The sequence below is a fragment of the Acanthopagrus latus genome, chromosome 13 (assembly GCF_904848185.1).
Source record: "Acanthopagrus latus isolate v.2019 chromosome 13, fAcaLat1.1, whole genome shotgun sequence".
Lineage (NCBI taxonomy): Eukaryota > Metazoa > Chordata > Actinopteri > Spariformes > Sparidae > Acanthopagrus > Acanthopagrus latus.
Genome location: NC_051051.1, coordinates 23,817,791 through 23,832,574, shown reverse-complemented (window position 1 = coordinate 23,832,574; position 14,784 = coordinate 23,817,791). Strand labels below are relative to the sequence as shown.

General features: G+C 38.5%; 1 protein-coding gene across 2 annotated transcripts; it reads left to right on the top strand.

The window, feature by feature from the left end:
* Positions 1–44: 44 nt before the first annotated feature.
* On the top strand, positions 45–11,846 carry sar1b (secretion associated, Ras related GTPase 1B). Of its 2 annotated transcripts, none has more exons than XM_037118782.1 (7): positions 45–64; positions 3,552–3,627; positions 7,628–7,747; positions 7,990–8,055; positions 8,238–8,341; positions 8,805–8,936; positions 10,153–11,846. In XM_037118782.1, the coding sequence occupies exons 2-7, from the start codon at positions 3,570–3,572 to the stop codon at positions 10,267–10,269; spliced, it is 597 nt and encodes a 198-aa protein (XP_036974677.1). In that variant the 5' UTR covers positions 45–64; positions 3,552–3,569; the 3' UTR covers positions 10,270–11,846. The 2 variants fall into 2 exon arrangements, with proteins under 2 accessions (XP_036974677.1, XP_036974676.1); XM_037118781.1 differs by lacking the exon at positions 45–64 and adding an exon at positions 442–622.
* The last annotated feature ends 2,938 nt before the right edge of the window (positions 11,847–14,784 follow it).

Here is a 14,784-nt window from a genome sequence, read left to right as displayed (position 1 = left end):
TTTCCTCTGGTGCTCTTGATATTTCAGTCTACTGGAAACAAGAGCTGGGAGTGAAATCTCTGAGGTACAGTTAATGCCTTTTAAAAGGGTTTACTTATTTAGTTGGATGTTGCGGGATTGGTGAAATACCTGCCAATAATGCCACTTATATTTGGATCGATCGCCAGAGTAATTGCCGTCCTCAAAAAGTGACATTTAACACGATTTATTATTTTTTATATAACTTTACTGGCTTGACAGCACACACTATAATCTGACAGAATGTGAGCCATCATTTTGTTAGTAATTCATAGTTTATATAAAATATTTGCAGCTACCTTAATAAAATATTGCATTAAAAAAAGATATGTGTGGAAATTGTAAAATAAGAACAAACTCGACCATCGATTTAGTTCAGTTCACCTGCCGGAAAGATGACTGTGAAACATAAACAGGAAGCGGCTGGGCAGAGTTTAGGGGAGTTGTTGGACAGCCATTGCAGTGTCGTGGCTGAGTAACAAAACACGAAAAAGGAGAGGAAGACCTGGCATTTCGCAGGCTCTCTATTTTTCGACCGGGAGACCAATTTACATGACTGTAAGAGCGAACACATTCGGTAAATTACTCTACACGTAAATAACGGGTAAGATTTTTGAATCATTTTCTCAAATATGGTGTGAAAAGAGTCTTGTGTGAACGTTCGGCATCTCGGCTAGCAAATTGTCCCGGCTCCGAACGATGCTACGTTAGCATTGCTAACACCAAGTTGGCTAACTTCTTATTATCTAAAAACCTGGACTTGAATAAAAGCTGAAGTTGACCCGCTGTTGTGTATTTTCTTAACATTTTTTTATTAATTTTTTTCTGGAAGGAAAACATTAACTATTACGAGTACCTGCTGTTATTAGTGAAGTATTTACTAAGCTAACTGCTGGTTAGCTAACGTAGCCTGTAACCCCTCGATGCAACGTCGCCTTCAGGAGAATATGACACGTAGCTACTGGCTTCCTGCTAGCCAACCTAGCGTTACTAACTAGCCGGCCTCACCCAAGCTTTTTTTTTTTTGGGTTAGGGTTACCCCTGACTTATATTCATGGCTTTGATTTGAATTCTTATTATGTTAATATTTAGACCATTTAGGGTGTTTGTTCGCTTGCGCGGAACCTGTCGGAGACTGACCATCCATGTAACGTTAGCCGCGAAGGTAAATGTTAGCTAACTTTGCTGCTACGTTGACAGTGGACTGTTTTTTTGACAGCCGTGTCAAGCCGCATCCGGCGCCTTTCACTTGATAATGGATTCACAATTTTCCCATTTAATCTATGAGGGTTAACAACAACCACCTTAAGTATTATATTACGAAGGAGACCATAAAGGAAACTTAAAGGAAAAATGTGTCCGATTATTACTGAGCATGTTCATTTGAAAACTGAGCCACACATCTGAAATATCACTTACATGTGTGTATAGTTAACCTATTTTCAGGTCCTCCTTATTTGAGGGGATCTGGGAACTATTTGAAGTTGTTGCAAAACATTGAAGAATTAGTTTAGAGGATGGGTAAGGGGAAAAAAATGTCAAAACATGCAGCTTGGTGATTTTTGAGAAAGCATACTCCTCTTCAGCCATAGATAATCATGTGCTGAAAGACTTCATTTGAAATAATGTTCATTAACCCATGGGAGAGATTTAAATCATAACATATGTCTCACTGATTAGGCTGTATCTTAGAGCATTTCTAGCAAAATTCCCCTCATGATTTTCACTTGGTAAACAGTTTGGGTCACACATTACATTGCTGTCATTCAAATGTTGCTGGTTGTGCTTGTTGATGCACAGTTTTGTTTGCTCACGTGTATAAATTGGATCTGTATGAACTTGTATTTTCCCGTGGTAGTTGTCAGATATTGTCAGACTACGTCCCATTCACAGCTGCATCACGCCACACGTGGGAGCGTTGGGATTCTGTAATGCCAGCCCACACCGTCATTGTAGCCAATAGGTGCAGGCGTCGGAACATATGGGACTGGAGTGTCACAGCAGCTGACGTGTAGTTCAGCTGTATTTGCATGGTCTTGAACTTTGGCTGCCGTATACTTTAGCCCTTGAGTTGTTTGCATGTTACGTAATCAGGGCTAGAGGTCAACATCAGCTTACCTTATGCTGATGCCTCCATAATAGTCACAGTGTGTGCGTAGGTCTAATGTTGCAAGCCAATGTGGGTTCAAATGGATAAGCTTTCTCCTTTTCTTAGATTTTCATAACTGTTAATGAAACTTTTGATCACATGTCACTTAAAAGAAGAAAATTAGAAGCCTGTGTGAACTACAATAACAAATGAACAACACTAGAGTTTATTTTACCCAGAAACAGCAAGCTGTTGCTTGTAGCAACTCAGAACTGTTGATTTCACACCGTTACAGCAGGTCTTATCTCAGATCCATTTTGTTTTGATTGAAATACAATCTGATTAGCTTTTCATGAAAGGTTAAGATTAGGCTTCATTTCCAAGTCCCTTGCTGATTGGTATTGTTGAGGAGCTGTCAGATGGTATGTGATCAGTGCTCCGAATCTCCAGTCCTGCTGTCCAAAGACTCCTACTGGAACAAGCTTATCATTGGCTGTAGAAAGCCAATCATTGTTCTTATCACTAGTTGCCAGTATCTGTTTGATAGGTGGAAGCTGTGCATATGTAGAGACGGAGTGCTTTGGGTTTGTGGTGAGGGCTCCTGATTGGTTCCTATTGATCATACTGTCTGTCTCCTGATACTTTTAACTGGGTCTGTTTTGTCTCTTGGTATTTTGTTGGTATTTTCCCCCTGGAGGTTTTAGGAATGAATAGTAAATAAATCTGGATGTTTTTTTTGTTTTTTGTTTTTTTTGCGTAAATAACAGTGACAGTTATAACTGTAGTATTAAGACAGTATCATCATCCATAGATGAAAAGGTAACCAAATTTGTTCTGGAATTTCCCAGTTTATGTCTATATTTATGCTCTGATCAAGATTTTGAATCTCAGAAATAGACAATACATAAGTTTAAACATCCAGATTTCCTTACTGCCCAGTGTTTCAAGCATGTGATCTGTAGAGCATCATGAAAACGTAAACAACTTGGAGTTTCAGAGGTTTTACGAGTGTTCCCTGTTGGATGTTGTGGAAACTGTTTTGTACTTAACGATTCTGTTCATGCTGGAGATGAAGGATACTGTCTTAACGCAGCCTTCCATATCCCCTACAAAGTCTCTTTCTGCAGAAATGTTAATGGTGACATTTGTTTCTTTCCAAAGCGTAGATAAAAACTCTGTCTATAGGCAGGAACAGAGGCTCCGTAAACTGAATTTGTTGATGAATATTCAGTGGGAAAGTAATGGGTAAAGGCCCAAATGTGATAGAAGACTTGTTTAAGGAGATTTTGTCATGTGGTCTTGCTTCAGCTTTGCTCATGTGCCACGTGATAATTATGGATGCCAAAGCCAAAATGTTACTTTTATTCTTCCCAGATCTTTTATTTCTCCTTCTATGGCCAATCACGTATTCTTACAGCTGATTTTTGTCTTTGTTGTTTTTCAGGATTCAACAGCTCCGGATATGTCATTCATATTTGATTGGATTTATAGCAGTTTCAGTAGTGCATTACAGTTCTTAGGTAAGTGCTGCTGATCACATGCACACCCCCTCCCCAACACATACATATTAAGTTTTTAAAGCTTCAGCAGATTATTGTGAACAGTTTTTTTTTAATGCTTTAGTATTTTAAGTTAAGTTTATGAATCAAAATTGTGTGGCTGCAGTGTGAAACACAAAGCTATTTTTAAAAGTGTTAGATAACATGGTGATGCGGTTGGTAATTTGAGGGAGGATTTAGTCGGAGTGTAATTTGATTGATTGATTAATGTCTTCAGTGATCACAAGAATAACTTCAGCACGTCAGTCCTAAAATGTTCAGTTAAAGTGGGGTTAACGGTCTTCTGCACAATAGTCAGCTTTCATTGCAGAAATCCATCCCTGTTCTGTTAGAAGTTCATGAAAGAAGCAAAGTTTGGGTCTTCTGATGTGGCATTGTATGAGATATTTATCCCTCTCAGTACAATCAGTACTATTGCCTGCAGTAGATGACTGCCATCTCGCTGCCTCTGTGAGAGTTCAAGGACTGCAGCAGGAAGCGTGGCAGTGTACTGCTCGAACCATAAGACAAGACATATTTTAACTACCTAAAATAAGTCCCACCTCAAGAATATATAGCTGTTTAAGTATATGCTATTTTTTAAAATATGTTTAGTACTTTACATTGCCGTCAAACAGCCTCTTTTGCCACTGCACTCCACTTGTGCATAGGAATATGGACCTTGTACAGTTGAGAGAATGTTGCAGAGAGCAGACAGTCACCTACTGCAGGTGATAACACAGACTAGGGATAAGTACCTAAAACAGCCCCACATCAAAAGACTCAAACTATCCCTTTGATTTTCAGCAAATATTCCTCCTGAGCTTTAATTCTTTATTTTTGCGACAGTGTACATTAATGAACAGTCAAACAAATGTAAATGCACGCAAGTTAGCTGAACGTCTAGTGTTCATTGGCAGTCGCTCATCCTGATGTTAATGGGCATCCTAGAATATCCCCCTTGTTGGGCAAAACACATTTGCTTATTTATAATAATTGGAGACATTACAAGGCCATTTCACACTGACAAGTTTCTAATCATGTTGGAATGAAATGAATCTCTATCATCACTGTTGGCATTAAACAGCCTTGATGGCTCCATGGCTGGAGCACCAACACAAGCTTGCTTATGAGCCTGACTCCCAGTGGGGCCACACATGCTGTTTATGTTTCCTGTAAGGTGGTTTGGCTAAAAGCATCTACCAAATGGTTTGTAATGTTGTCTTGTGCTGGTTGGTGACCTGATTGACTGTTGACAACTGAAGAAACACTTGTTCTTAGATAGTTTGTCTTCCTGCCCATAATAATGAACTAAATTGTTGTAGAAGATAAAATCTAAAGTCTGACTCCTACTGTGTATTTACAGTGGTTGTTTGTGGTGGAGTGGCATGTCTGTGTGATCAACGTTGATCAGTATAAGTGACTCTGCTCCTTAACTTAAAACAGCCTGTTAGCGATCCCCTTTTGCTTTCTAATTTCATTCGACCATTTTCTAAACCATGGTTGAGTTGGTGTCTTCAAGTGTATGAGAATATTTTTATTTGCTAGTAACATGCCCATTAATAGAGCTGTTTTGATGTCCAGTCATGTTTCTGTCAGGAGAGAGAGTCTTACAGTCAAACCCAGAAACACCTCTTCTCATTTCATCCTTTTACCACATGTCTATTTATTGCAGCACCAGCTCAAGTGTGAACTTTGTTTGTGAAAGCATGCATGACAGTTGACTTTGTCTTGAAGTGAAACTCTCGCCAAAAAGCAGCCTAGGCTTTATTTGTGAATGTATATGAGTCAAACCTTCGTGTAAATGCATAATTACAACGAAATAAGCACTTTAAAGATTTACCGTAGTTTCGTTTTCGAGTGCATGGGGCACTCTTACGCTAGCATCAAAATCACTATTTTTAAAACAATAAGGCCCGACACAACATGAAACTTTGCACCGTCACCATGGCAGACAAAAAGTGACGATCCCCGAGTGTGACCTAACCGGTAGGAGGTCCACCATTTTTCTCCTTCTTGTTAGGTTGCACCCGGGGATTGACACTTTTTGTCTGTCATGACGGCAGCGCGCTGGAGATGCAGCTGCTAATGTGAGTCATTCAAAAACCTTCTTATTAGTGTGTACACAAACCATGTTCTCAATGCTCGTGTTCATGTGTAGAGACCCTGGTGATACAACGATACGCTCCATTGAAAATGAGCTTGCCTCTTTCATTGTAATTATGCATTTACACAAAAGCTTTTTGGCGAGAGTTCCACTTTAACACATATTCACACTCATGTTTGAAAGAGATCACACACGTATTGTGTTTTGATGAAGTCAATTCACAGCATAGTTTTTCACATGCACAGTTTTCAGTTTCTGTTGTCAGACGTCGAAAGTAGTTTAACATTTTTTCACAGCTCATAAATACCATCTCAACCTGAGGCGATCAGCTTGACTGCAGAAAAATTGCCCAACCATAATGTTATGTGAACATGAAGGGAACACAACAAATGTCTTTCAGAAACGTTCTGTGACTTTTCACCTCAGCTTTTTAAATGATACATACAAAAAATCTGCTGAAGATTCTTGTCTTGTGTACCAGCTGCTCTTCTACCCAACATGTACTGTTATAGTTTCTAGGCTAGCAATGCTCCTGTGAATCAGTCTCTCCTGTTCTTCCTGTCAGACAGGTATCAGTGCTGCTGTGAGTAATGGTGACGTCTGGTAGAGCTGACACAGTGAGAAATTTCACAAATCCGCTGGGTATCACTACACTGACTCAGTGGCTGAACACAAAGCCTTGTATTCTTGTCAGGAAAGTAAAGGAGTTGCACCCTTTCTCCTGTATTCATTTAGAACCTATCTAAGACAAAGAACAATAAGAGTAAAACAATATAGGTTTTTAGTTTTTGAAGCAGAAAAGACTTTTGTGCATTTTAATTTCAAAGGTAGTTTAATTGTGAAGATTTATATTTTTACAGCTTCACACAATAGAAGATGCAAGAGTGTGGCTTAACTTGGGCCAGAATAGTTCCACTTTTTGTTTCATTCAACACTGATAATGTCGAGCAGAGACAGCCACCTGCGCATGTTTTCATCATGCATCAAAGAAGCTGTTTATATGTGTGACTTAATTATCTATTGCATGACTGAGAACAAGTCTGAACTTGGCAATTCTTTTGTCGATTTAAATCTTCATGCTTTAAAGATAGTTTTTTATTTTTATTTTTCAAACCCCAGTTATTAAGCCATGACAGACCTTCATCCAAGTCCTTTTTAGGCAAGTCTTTCCACTAGGCAACTATCCTGGCAGCATCCTTAGGCTGGTATTTTGGACTAAGAAGACCAAGCCCCATCTTAAGGAATGGGGAGAGAGCAATAGCTTCACTTTCAGTGGTCACTGTGACATAAAAAACACATGTATAGAATCACCAGTCACATCTTATAAAATTTTGTGGAAGAGTTTTGTGAATTTGCCCCAAAATAAACTCAGGTTTTGTTTCCATAACTCATGTGCGAGGTTTCACAACACCAACATGTTCTGGCTCAATACAGAGTCCCTCAATGGGCTCATCAGCTCATCCCACTCACATATTTGAACAAATGCAAGCTTAATGTCTAATATATGAATAACTTCACCTTTCAGCCTAGAAACTCTTTACATTAGTGTAATATCCTCCTCTTCAGTGCTTATTAGGAGTCTGGCTGCAACTGCATTAAACTGTCAGTGCAGCAGCATGATTGGCCGATACGTTTTCCAGTTTGGCTATCATGAAGCCGATGATTGGCTTTATGGGGGCAAGGGGCAGGTTAGGCATCACACCACCATCGCTGATTTAACAGACTTCACCAGAGTTCACACGTGGTGACGTTTTCTCTTGTGTGAAATTTTCAAAGATAAAGCAGTGTGTAATGTTGCTAATGTCAGTCTGAATTTAAAACAAACAATTATAGTGTCCAGACTTGTAGTCTGAAATACTTCTGGCTTTGTTTCAGGACTGTACAAGAAATCCGGCAAGTTAGTATTCCTTGGCCTGGACAATGCTGGCAAAACGACGCTACTGCACATGCTCAAAGATGACAGATTGGGACAGCATGTGCCAACTTTACATCCAAGTGAGTTGGTGGTTTTCTCTGATACACATGCACATTCACACATGCTCACTCATGTGCTGAAAAACAACCAGGCAGATTCCTCTCAGATAATCATCTTGCCATTTTTAGACAAACAACTGTAGTCTGATTAAGTAATAGAAAGATTTGATTTGATATATTCACTCAGTTATTGTGGGTTAGTGATTTTTGAGCTGTCTGACTTTTCAGATTTGTTCCTGATAATTTTTCCTTTGATTCTCTAGCCTCGGAAGAGCTGACGATTGCTGGCATGACTTTCACCACCTTCGACCTTGGAGGCCACGCACAAGGTATGTTTGTGTTTACTGGTCATAGTCTGTGTCAGTGAAGCTCCAATTAATGCTTTTTTCTCTGCTTCTATGATCTGGAAATAAAATGACTGATAATATGATACTTCACAGAGGTGACACTGAAATCATACAGGACTGACCTTAATGTTTGTTCTTGTTTGTTGGTGTGTTGATTTAAACAGCCCGCAGAGTGTGGAAAAACTACCTCCCTGCCATCAATGGCATCGTCTTCCTTGTGGATTGTGCAGACCTGACCAGATTGATGGAATCAAAAGCAGAACTTGATGTGAGTACCTGCTAGATCACTGCGAGATGGTAGAGTAGTGTTTTTGACAGCATTCAGAACTCTCCTTAAAAACTACATTTTTCTCAAGTTTAGTTTAGTTTTTTTTAGCTGTTTAATGTTGCACGAAAGCAAATGAAGAGATAAAAGAACCATCTGAAATTTTGGGGGGTGGATATATCATGTACGCAATGCAGGTGGTGCAAGAAATTTTGTATTCGGGCAAGAGATTTAAACCAAGTTCTTCAGAAATGTAGCCTCACTGTTAGCCTCTATCCTTAATAAAAATATCTTGCTCTTTACTTCTTACATATAGAACTCAGTCTATTCTTTATGATCTTAGAGATATTGCAGAAGTAACATACAGTCCTCGCAAAATGGCACCAGTTATCATTAACATTTTGAGGAATTATAATATAGTGGTGACTAAGAGTCTTGCCTAGTGATATTTTGTCTACTTTCCCAGGCATTAATGACAGATGAGACAATTGGAAACGTGCCTATCCTGATCCTGGGCAACAAGATCGACAGACCAGAGGCCATCAGTGAGGAGAAGCTGAGGGAATTGTTTGGATTGTATGGGCAGACAATAGGCAAGGTGAGTGGATGTATAGCGTATCTGTCGGGACAATATGTTTTACCACTTGTTGGGTATCTGATCGTAAAGATTATAGTTCAAGTATGTAAAGCAAAAAAAAGGAAATAAATATTACCTGTAACTGTTGCCCAGACTGGAGAAAGAATACAGCCCCTTGTACACAGCCTGTTCAAGGTGGGAATGATGCTCCTCCTTGTTACATATAAAAGGTATGAAGACAGAATGGGGAACCATTATTGTTCTGCCTATCAGCCATCAGCAGAGTTAAAAACAGAAACAAATCTACCTCAAAGCTACCTCGAAGAAGAATAGCAAGTTTAAATGTCTGCAAATTGGGAAGACGGTGATGTCTGAGAGCAACTTAATCTCAGAGCAGAGGACAAGATCAAAGGGCATATAACAGGGATTGTAAATGATTGTTATTGCCATGTTATGTCATTTTATAGAAAAGTGTTTTAAATGCATTTTAGGTATGTAAAATGTCACATCTAATGCTGACACTTGTTACACATCATGCCAATACTTTTTGGCCCAGTATAGAAAAAAAACCAAACAAAAACAAAACAGCGCACTCAAGCTCACTCTTGAAATCCTTATAAATTGCAATACTAAGTCACGCAACAAGAGCTGATATGTTTTATGTGTTTTGATAACAAGAGTCAATCTGACACTGGATAGTAGTGAAAGAGTTACTGAATTGCTGGAAACATGGCTCTTGTATAAACTGGGCTGTCTGCCTATTAAAGTTGTACAAAATGTCAGCATTGGTGCTACAGGAACAATATGATGCTTCTTTCATTTGACAAACATTCTCTAATGAAGCAGGATGCTAAAGTATGTTTTTTTAAAGCATTTTAGGCAAAAATAGGCATTGTAGTTACAGAATCATGGTTTATAGTTTATCAACACTGCTTATCAATTTTTGAGACACGCCTCCCTGAGAGGGAGATATTACGCTACACTGTTTGTGTCTGTGGATGGGGGCATACTAATATACAGATGTCACAACAAAAAATGCAGAGCTTTGGCCGCTGGTAGAATGATGAGATTTACCATTGTTGAGTTGCATGTACTACCAAAATTGTAGTTATGCAAAGCTGGTGGAAAATCTGCAAAGTCCCTGATTAAGGCAGAAAAGGTTATTGCTTTCTCTATTAATTTTCTCAGGGAAAAAAAGAAAGTGGATTTAGTATGACTTTGCCTGCTTTTCTCTCAGGGCAACATTCCCATGAAGGAGCTGAACACAAGACCACTGGAAGTGTTCATGTGCAGTGTGTTGAAGAGGCAGGGTTACGGAGAGGGCTTTCGCTGGCTCTCCCAGTACATCGACTAAAGCTGCCGAGCCCCAACACCAACACCACCACCATCAGGAGGGGGGCGCTAAACCCAACCACTCAAGACGCCCACCGTTGCCACCAGTACCATCATACTCAGCCCCATGTTTGGTTAAACAAGTCTGCCTCCACCTTCAGAGAAACCAGTACAACTTGATCCCAATAGACTTTTATTGGTCGAACATTTGGTTCTGCACTTACAGAATTCATACCTGTAAACACAGAGACACACACGCACACACACTCGTTTCCATCTGTCTTTTTCTAAGAGAGTAACATAGCATTGGTACCACAGCAAAGGGTGTTTCACATTCAAACGGATGATCTTTTCTATATTGTGTCTGTCGTTTGCTCCCCCTCCCTTCCTGCCATCTGTTGAGTGTGATGATAGATGCATAACTGTAAATCTGTATATGATTCCATTGGTATATCAACAATCCCTGAGGCCTCTTACCCCTCTTCAAATCATTTTGAGCAATGAGAGAGAGTGACATAGTTGTATACATTGCAGTACACTTTTTTAACAGTAAAGACATTCATTCCACATTGTATTTAATCAATGCATTTTGGTTTGTCTTGGTTTTTTCTTTACATTTCTTTAAATAAAATGTGTGGCCACGTATACAGCCTTCACTATAGACGCATGGCTGTCTCACCCATTTATTAAAATGGACCAGTGCATTAACTTAGCGTATCAGAAATTAAATTGTTTTCTTCAGGTTACTTGGAAGTTAAAATCCCTCTGTTCCAGACTTCCATCTCGTGGGCACAGTAGCATTGAATGGATCCAAGTAGTCTGCCGGTTTCCCCCCCTTTTTTTAAAGACTAGCATGGGGTGGTAGTATAGCAGATGGGAGAAGATTTTTAATAGAAAATAATACTGGCTGTAACCCAGGCGAGTTTTCACAAAATCATGTAGATAGCACAATGGTCAGGGGGTGCAAATGATACTATTTAAGTGAATGAAACTTTGAGATAAATGGGATAAAAACATGCAGTAAGAGATGAAGGGAGGAATGAACAGATGGTTGTAACATCTAGTAATTGTCAATTTTTCGAAGTCCATCCTATCAATGTATTTTCCAGCGCAGACCTTTTTTACGGGGTGAATATAGTGACCAAGCGTAGATAGCGGAAGACACAGTCCCTCAGTGGGAACAGGTAGATTGGCCTCAGACGCCTCTAAGAAAGGGACCATATATATGAAATGTACATGAACATCGTACATGGATTTTGTATTTATAAGTGGTATCCTTTGAGCTATGTGCATTACCAGAACCTATTATGCATGCCTTGTTCTTTTGATTTTTAATCCAGATATTCCAGAGAGTACAACAGGAGGGGAAAAGATGCCAAAATTTACAATGAGAGCTGATTGTCATTTTGTTTTGTTTTTTAACGGAAACAATGGAATTGCGCTTAATACACATTTTTTTTTTTCTGTCCCCGTCCTTTTGTGTCTCTTTCATTCCCTCATGACTACGTGATGAGCTGTTCCAACAACGGGTGGGACTCTCGCTGTTGTTTGCATCTTAAAAAAATGTAATAAATGTTTTCAATGAATAACAGGCTTTAACATTGATCCACAATGCAGACTGATTTTTCTCTTTGGTCAATTTTCTTTGTTGATATACATAGTAAATATTCAGTTCCTTTGGTAAGTATACATATGAAGGTCCTTAATAGGCAATAATAATAATATTAAGATGATTGTTAACATTAATATGTTATGTAATTGTTAATGGAATCATGAACAGTTATTGTTAGATGATAAGACACATTTCTTAAAATTGTTTGAAATACTTTTACAGACACTTTTGAGTTAAAACTGACTTGCCTATTGTGTCAGTAAAACATTCAATAATCTTTTTTGTTGCTTTATTAAGATTAAAATGCACTTCATTATGCATTAAATAGTAGTTAACTACACTTTTTGTTGCCAAAGCAAGAACAATGCCTTATCAAGATAAATAAATCCTTTATTATGCAACTAAGCATTTTATAAGGACCTTTAAGCATCTTATTACCTATTAACTTAGACTTATTAAATTTACCTTAATATAAAGGTTTACTGTCCCCCACTTTAAGTAAAGGTTCCACTACAACAATATAAAAATAATACACTGTAACTAATTTCAGCCAGAAATATTAAAACTGAAAATACCCCTGTGATATATATTATTACTATTCCATGTACAACATTGGATTGTTAATATTGTTGCATCAAGCTCTTCTAACTGTTGTAGTAGTTCAAGATGGAGCTTAAATGATTATTGTTGGATTATAAGACATTTATAAGCAAGAAAGTTAACAGTTTATATATGCTTAAATAAGTTAATTCAAGCCTTATGAGTTGCTTATAATTGTTAATAATCGTATTATAAACACTTATAACAGTTTAAATGACTTACATATTATGTCATTGTTTAACCCCCATTAAGCTTCTTTTTTCCTTTGGTATATCAAGATTAATACAAACCTAAAGAAACATTATGTTGAAATTGGCATTTTGTGATTAGGTTATAGTTATAAGATGATAAATAGGGTGGGAAGAGGAAAAAAAAAGGTTCTGCAACGCAACTATGTACTGACGTTTGAGTTCTTTATTAATCTTGGTTGTTGTTGGAATAATGGAGTAACTTATAACTTAAGTTAAACCGTTTGACTAACTGGGACAGGAAATCCTACAAATAACAATTCAGTAACTTCTGAAAAGTGACACGATTCATACACAGCTTTTTCTGTAAGAGGTCACAAGCCAAAAATGTTGGAAAGCAATGGGTTAATCTACAGTGATGTGTTGAATTTTGTATGAATCGTGTTCGTGTATAATTTTACATGAATATCCTGAAGTATTAGTACCCTTAAAGTCTACACAAGTATGATCCTTCAGTAAATGTATGTAAACTGAGTGAGATGACTGTTTGTTTATCCAAATCTGACTGCTAGAAATGAATTGAATGGGGCAGGATGACACAGCAGCATGTGCAGACAGTTAACTGGAGGTTATGTAAAAACCATATTAGCACCATATAATTTAGCCTCAATACAATCTCTGTACTATCAGGCCACTGGGTGGTGCACATGACATGGAGAAGTGTATTTTTAGACGTGCTGCATAAATTGCTGTGAAGATCAAATCTGTCACAGGTGCACCACAAACTGAAAAGGATCATAGCATGTTGGTTTTTATCTCAATTAGATGAGAATCTTAAACGCCTCGTTCGTGTTCATTTTAGATTAAGTTCCAGGCAGCCATTCCATTCAATAATGCAACAAACACAGTAATACAGCTGATGTGTCAGTTGGTGTCACTGTTTTTCTCTTTAGATTTCTTTTTTCCAGTGTCCATCTTTATCAGTAATATGTATGTTATTACTATATCTCAGAAATAGTAAAAGGCAAAACTTTATTGTTCACATGCAATAATACTAGACAGAAACATCCAGAAATATTAAAACTAAAAATACCCCAGTTATATATATTACTACTATTCCATGTACAACATTGGATTGTAAATATTGTTGCATGAAACTTATCTTACTTACAAACTTAAAGCAACATTATATTAAAATTAGCATTAGGTCACATGCAGTAATACTAGACCTCACCAGGTTATCCAATCAGCAGGCGGTTTATGAGACTGTGCGCTCGAAAAAAAAAAAAAGAAAAAGAAAAACCTGCTTAGTTTCGCTCACTTGTTTACGGAGCCCTGGAGGTGACATGGATGCTATTATGTTATTTGATCACTTAGACACTCAACAATTGAGCCAAGATAACTCCGTATTGCTGTTTGACACAACTTGAGACTGCACCAAATACATCAGGGACTCTTTTACTGCATTCATTAGTTTTTGCCTTTTACATGGCAGAAAAACTGTTAAATTCTCCCAAACTACTGCATCTTCTAAAAAGCCACATGATGTAGAAATTGGCATTTTGTTTGATTTCTCAATTTCCATTCAACTGAACTTCTCCTGAAACTGTTTGGCGCCCCCCGGGGGAGGTCTGCATGCCACTTTGAAAATCTCTTCCGTTTGAATATAAAGCCATCCACGTCTTTCCCGTGCACATTACAGCCTTCTCCAGTACGGATATCTGTCACACAGACTCCAACATCTACCAGCAGGGAGAAGACAGCCAGGCCAGCGGCCAGCAGCAGATGCCCAAACACCCCCACAGTGATGTTTCTTTCTCTGAGCTGCTCCTGCATCTTTCTCCCTGTGTCCTGGGGCTTCGGGTTCAGTGTGAGGTCAAGACTTTGGCAGTGGGTGCTGGAACTAGTTTGCGATCCCTGTTGCTGTTCTGGCTGAAGCACAGTCTGGATAGACTTCATATTGTCTGTGTGAACGAGGGAAATGTAGCTGTTGAAGAGGCTGATGGGTCTGAGAGGAACGTGGAACCTTGAGCACCTATCCTGGCCTGCTGGATGATCTGATAGTGTCCCTGGATAGAGGATGTTTAAATGAATACCTGTACAGATTTTCATCCGTCAGTCGTTGGGATATTTCAGT

What these genes read in the sequence shown, in the direction of transcription:
- sar1b (XM_037118782.1), top strand. Translation starts at nt 3,570, where the DNA reads ATGTCATTCATATTTGATTGGATTTATAGCAGTTTCAGTAGTGCATTA. An exon ending in TGTGCCAACTTTACATCCAA is followed by an intron (nt 7,748 to 7,989) that starts GTGAGTTGGTGG and finishes TTGATTCTCTAG; the next exon opens with CCTCGGAAGAGCTGACGATT. An exon ending in AATCAAAAGCAGAACTTGAT is followed by an intron (nt 8,342 to 8,804) that starts GTGAGTACCTGC and finishes CTACTTTCCCAG; the next exon opens with GCATTAATGACAGATGAGAC.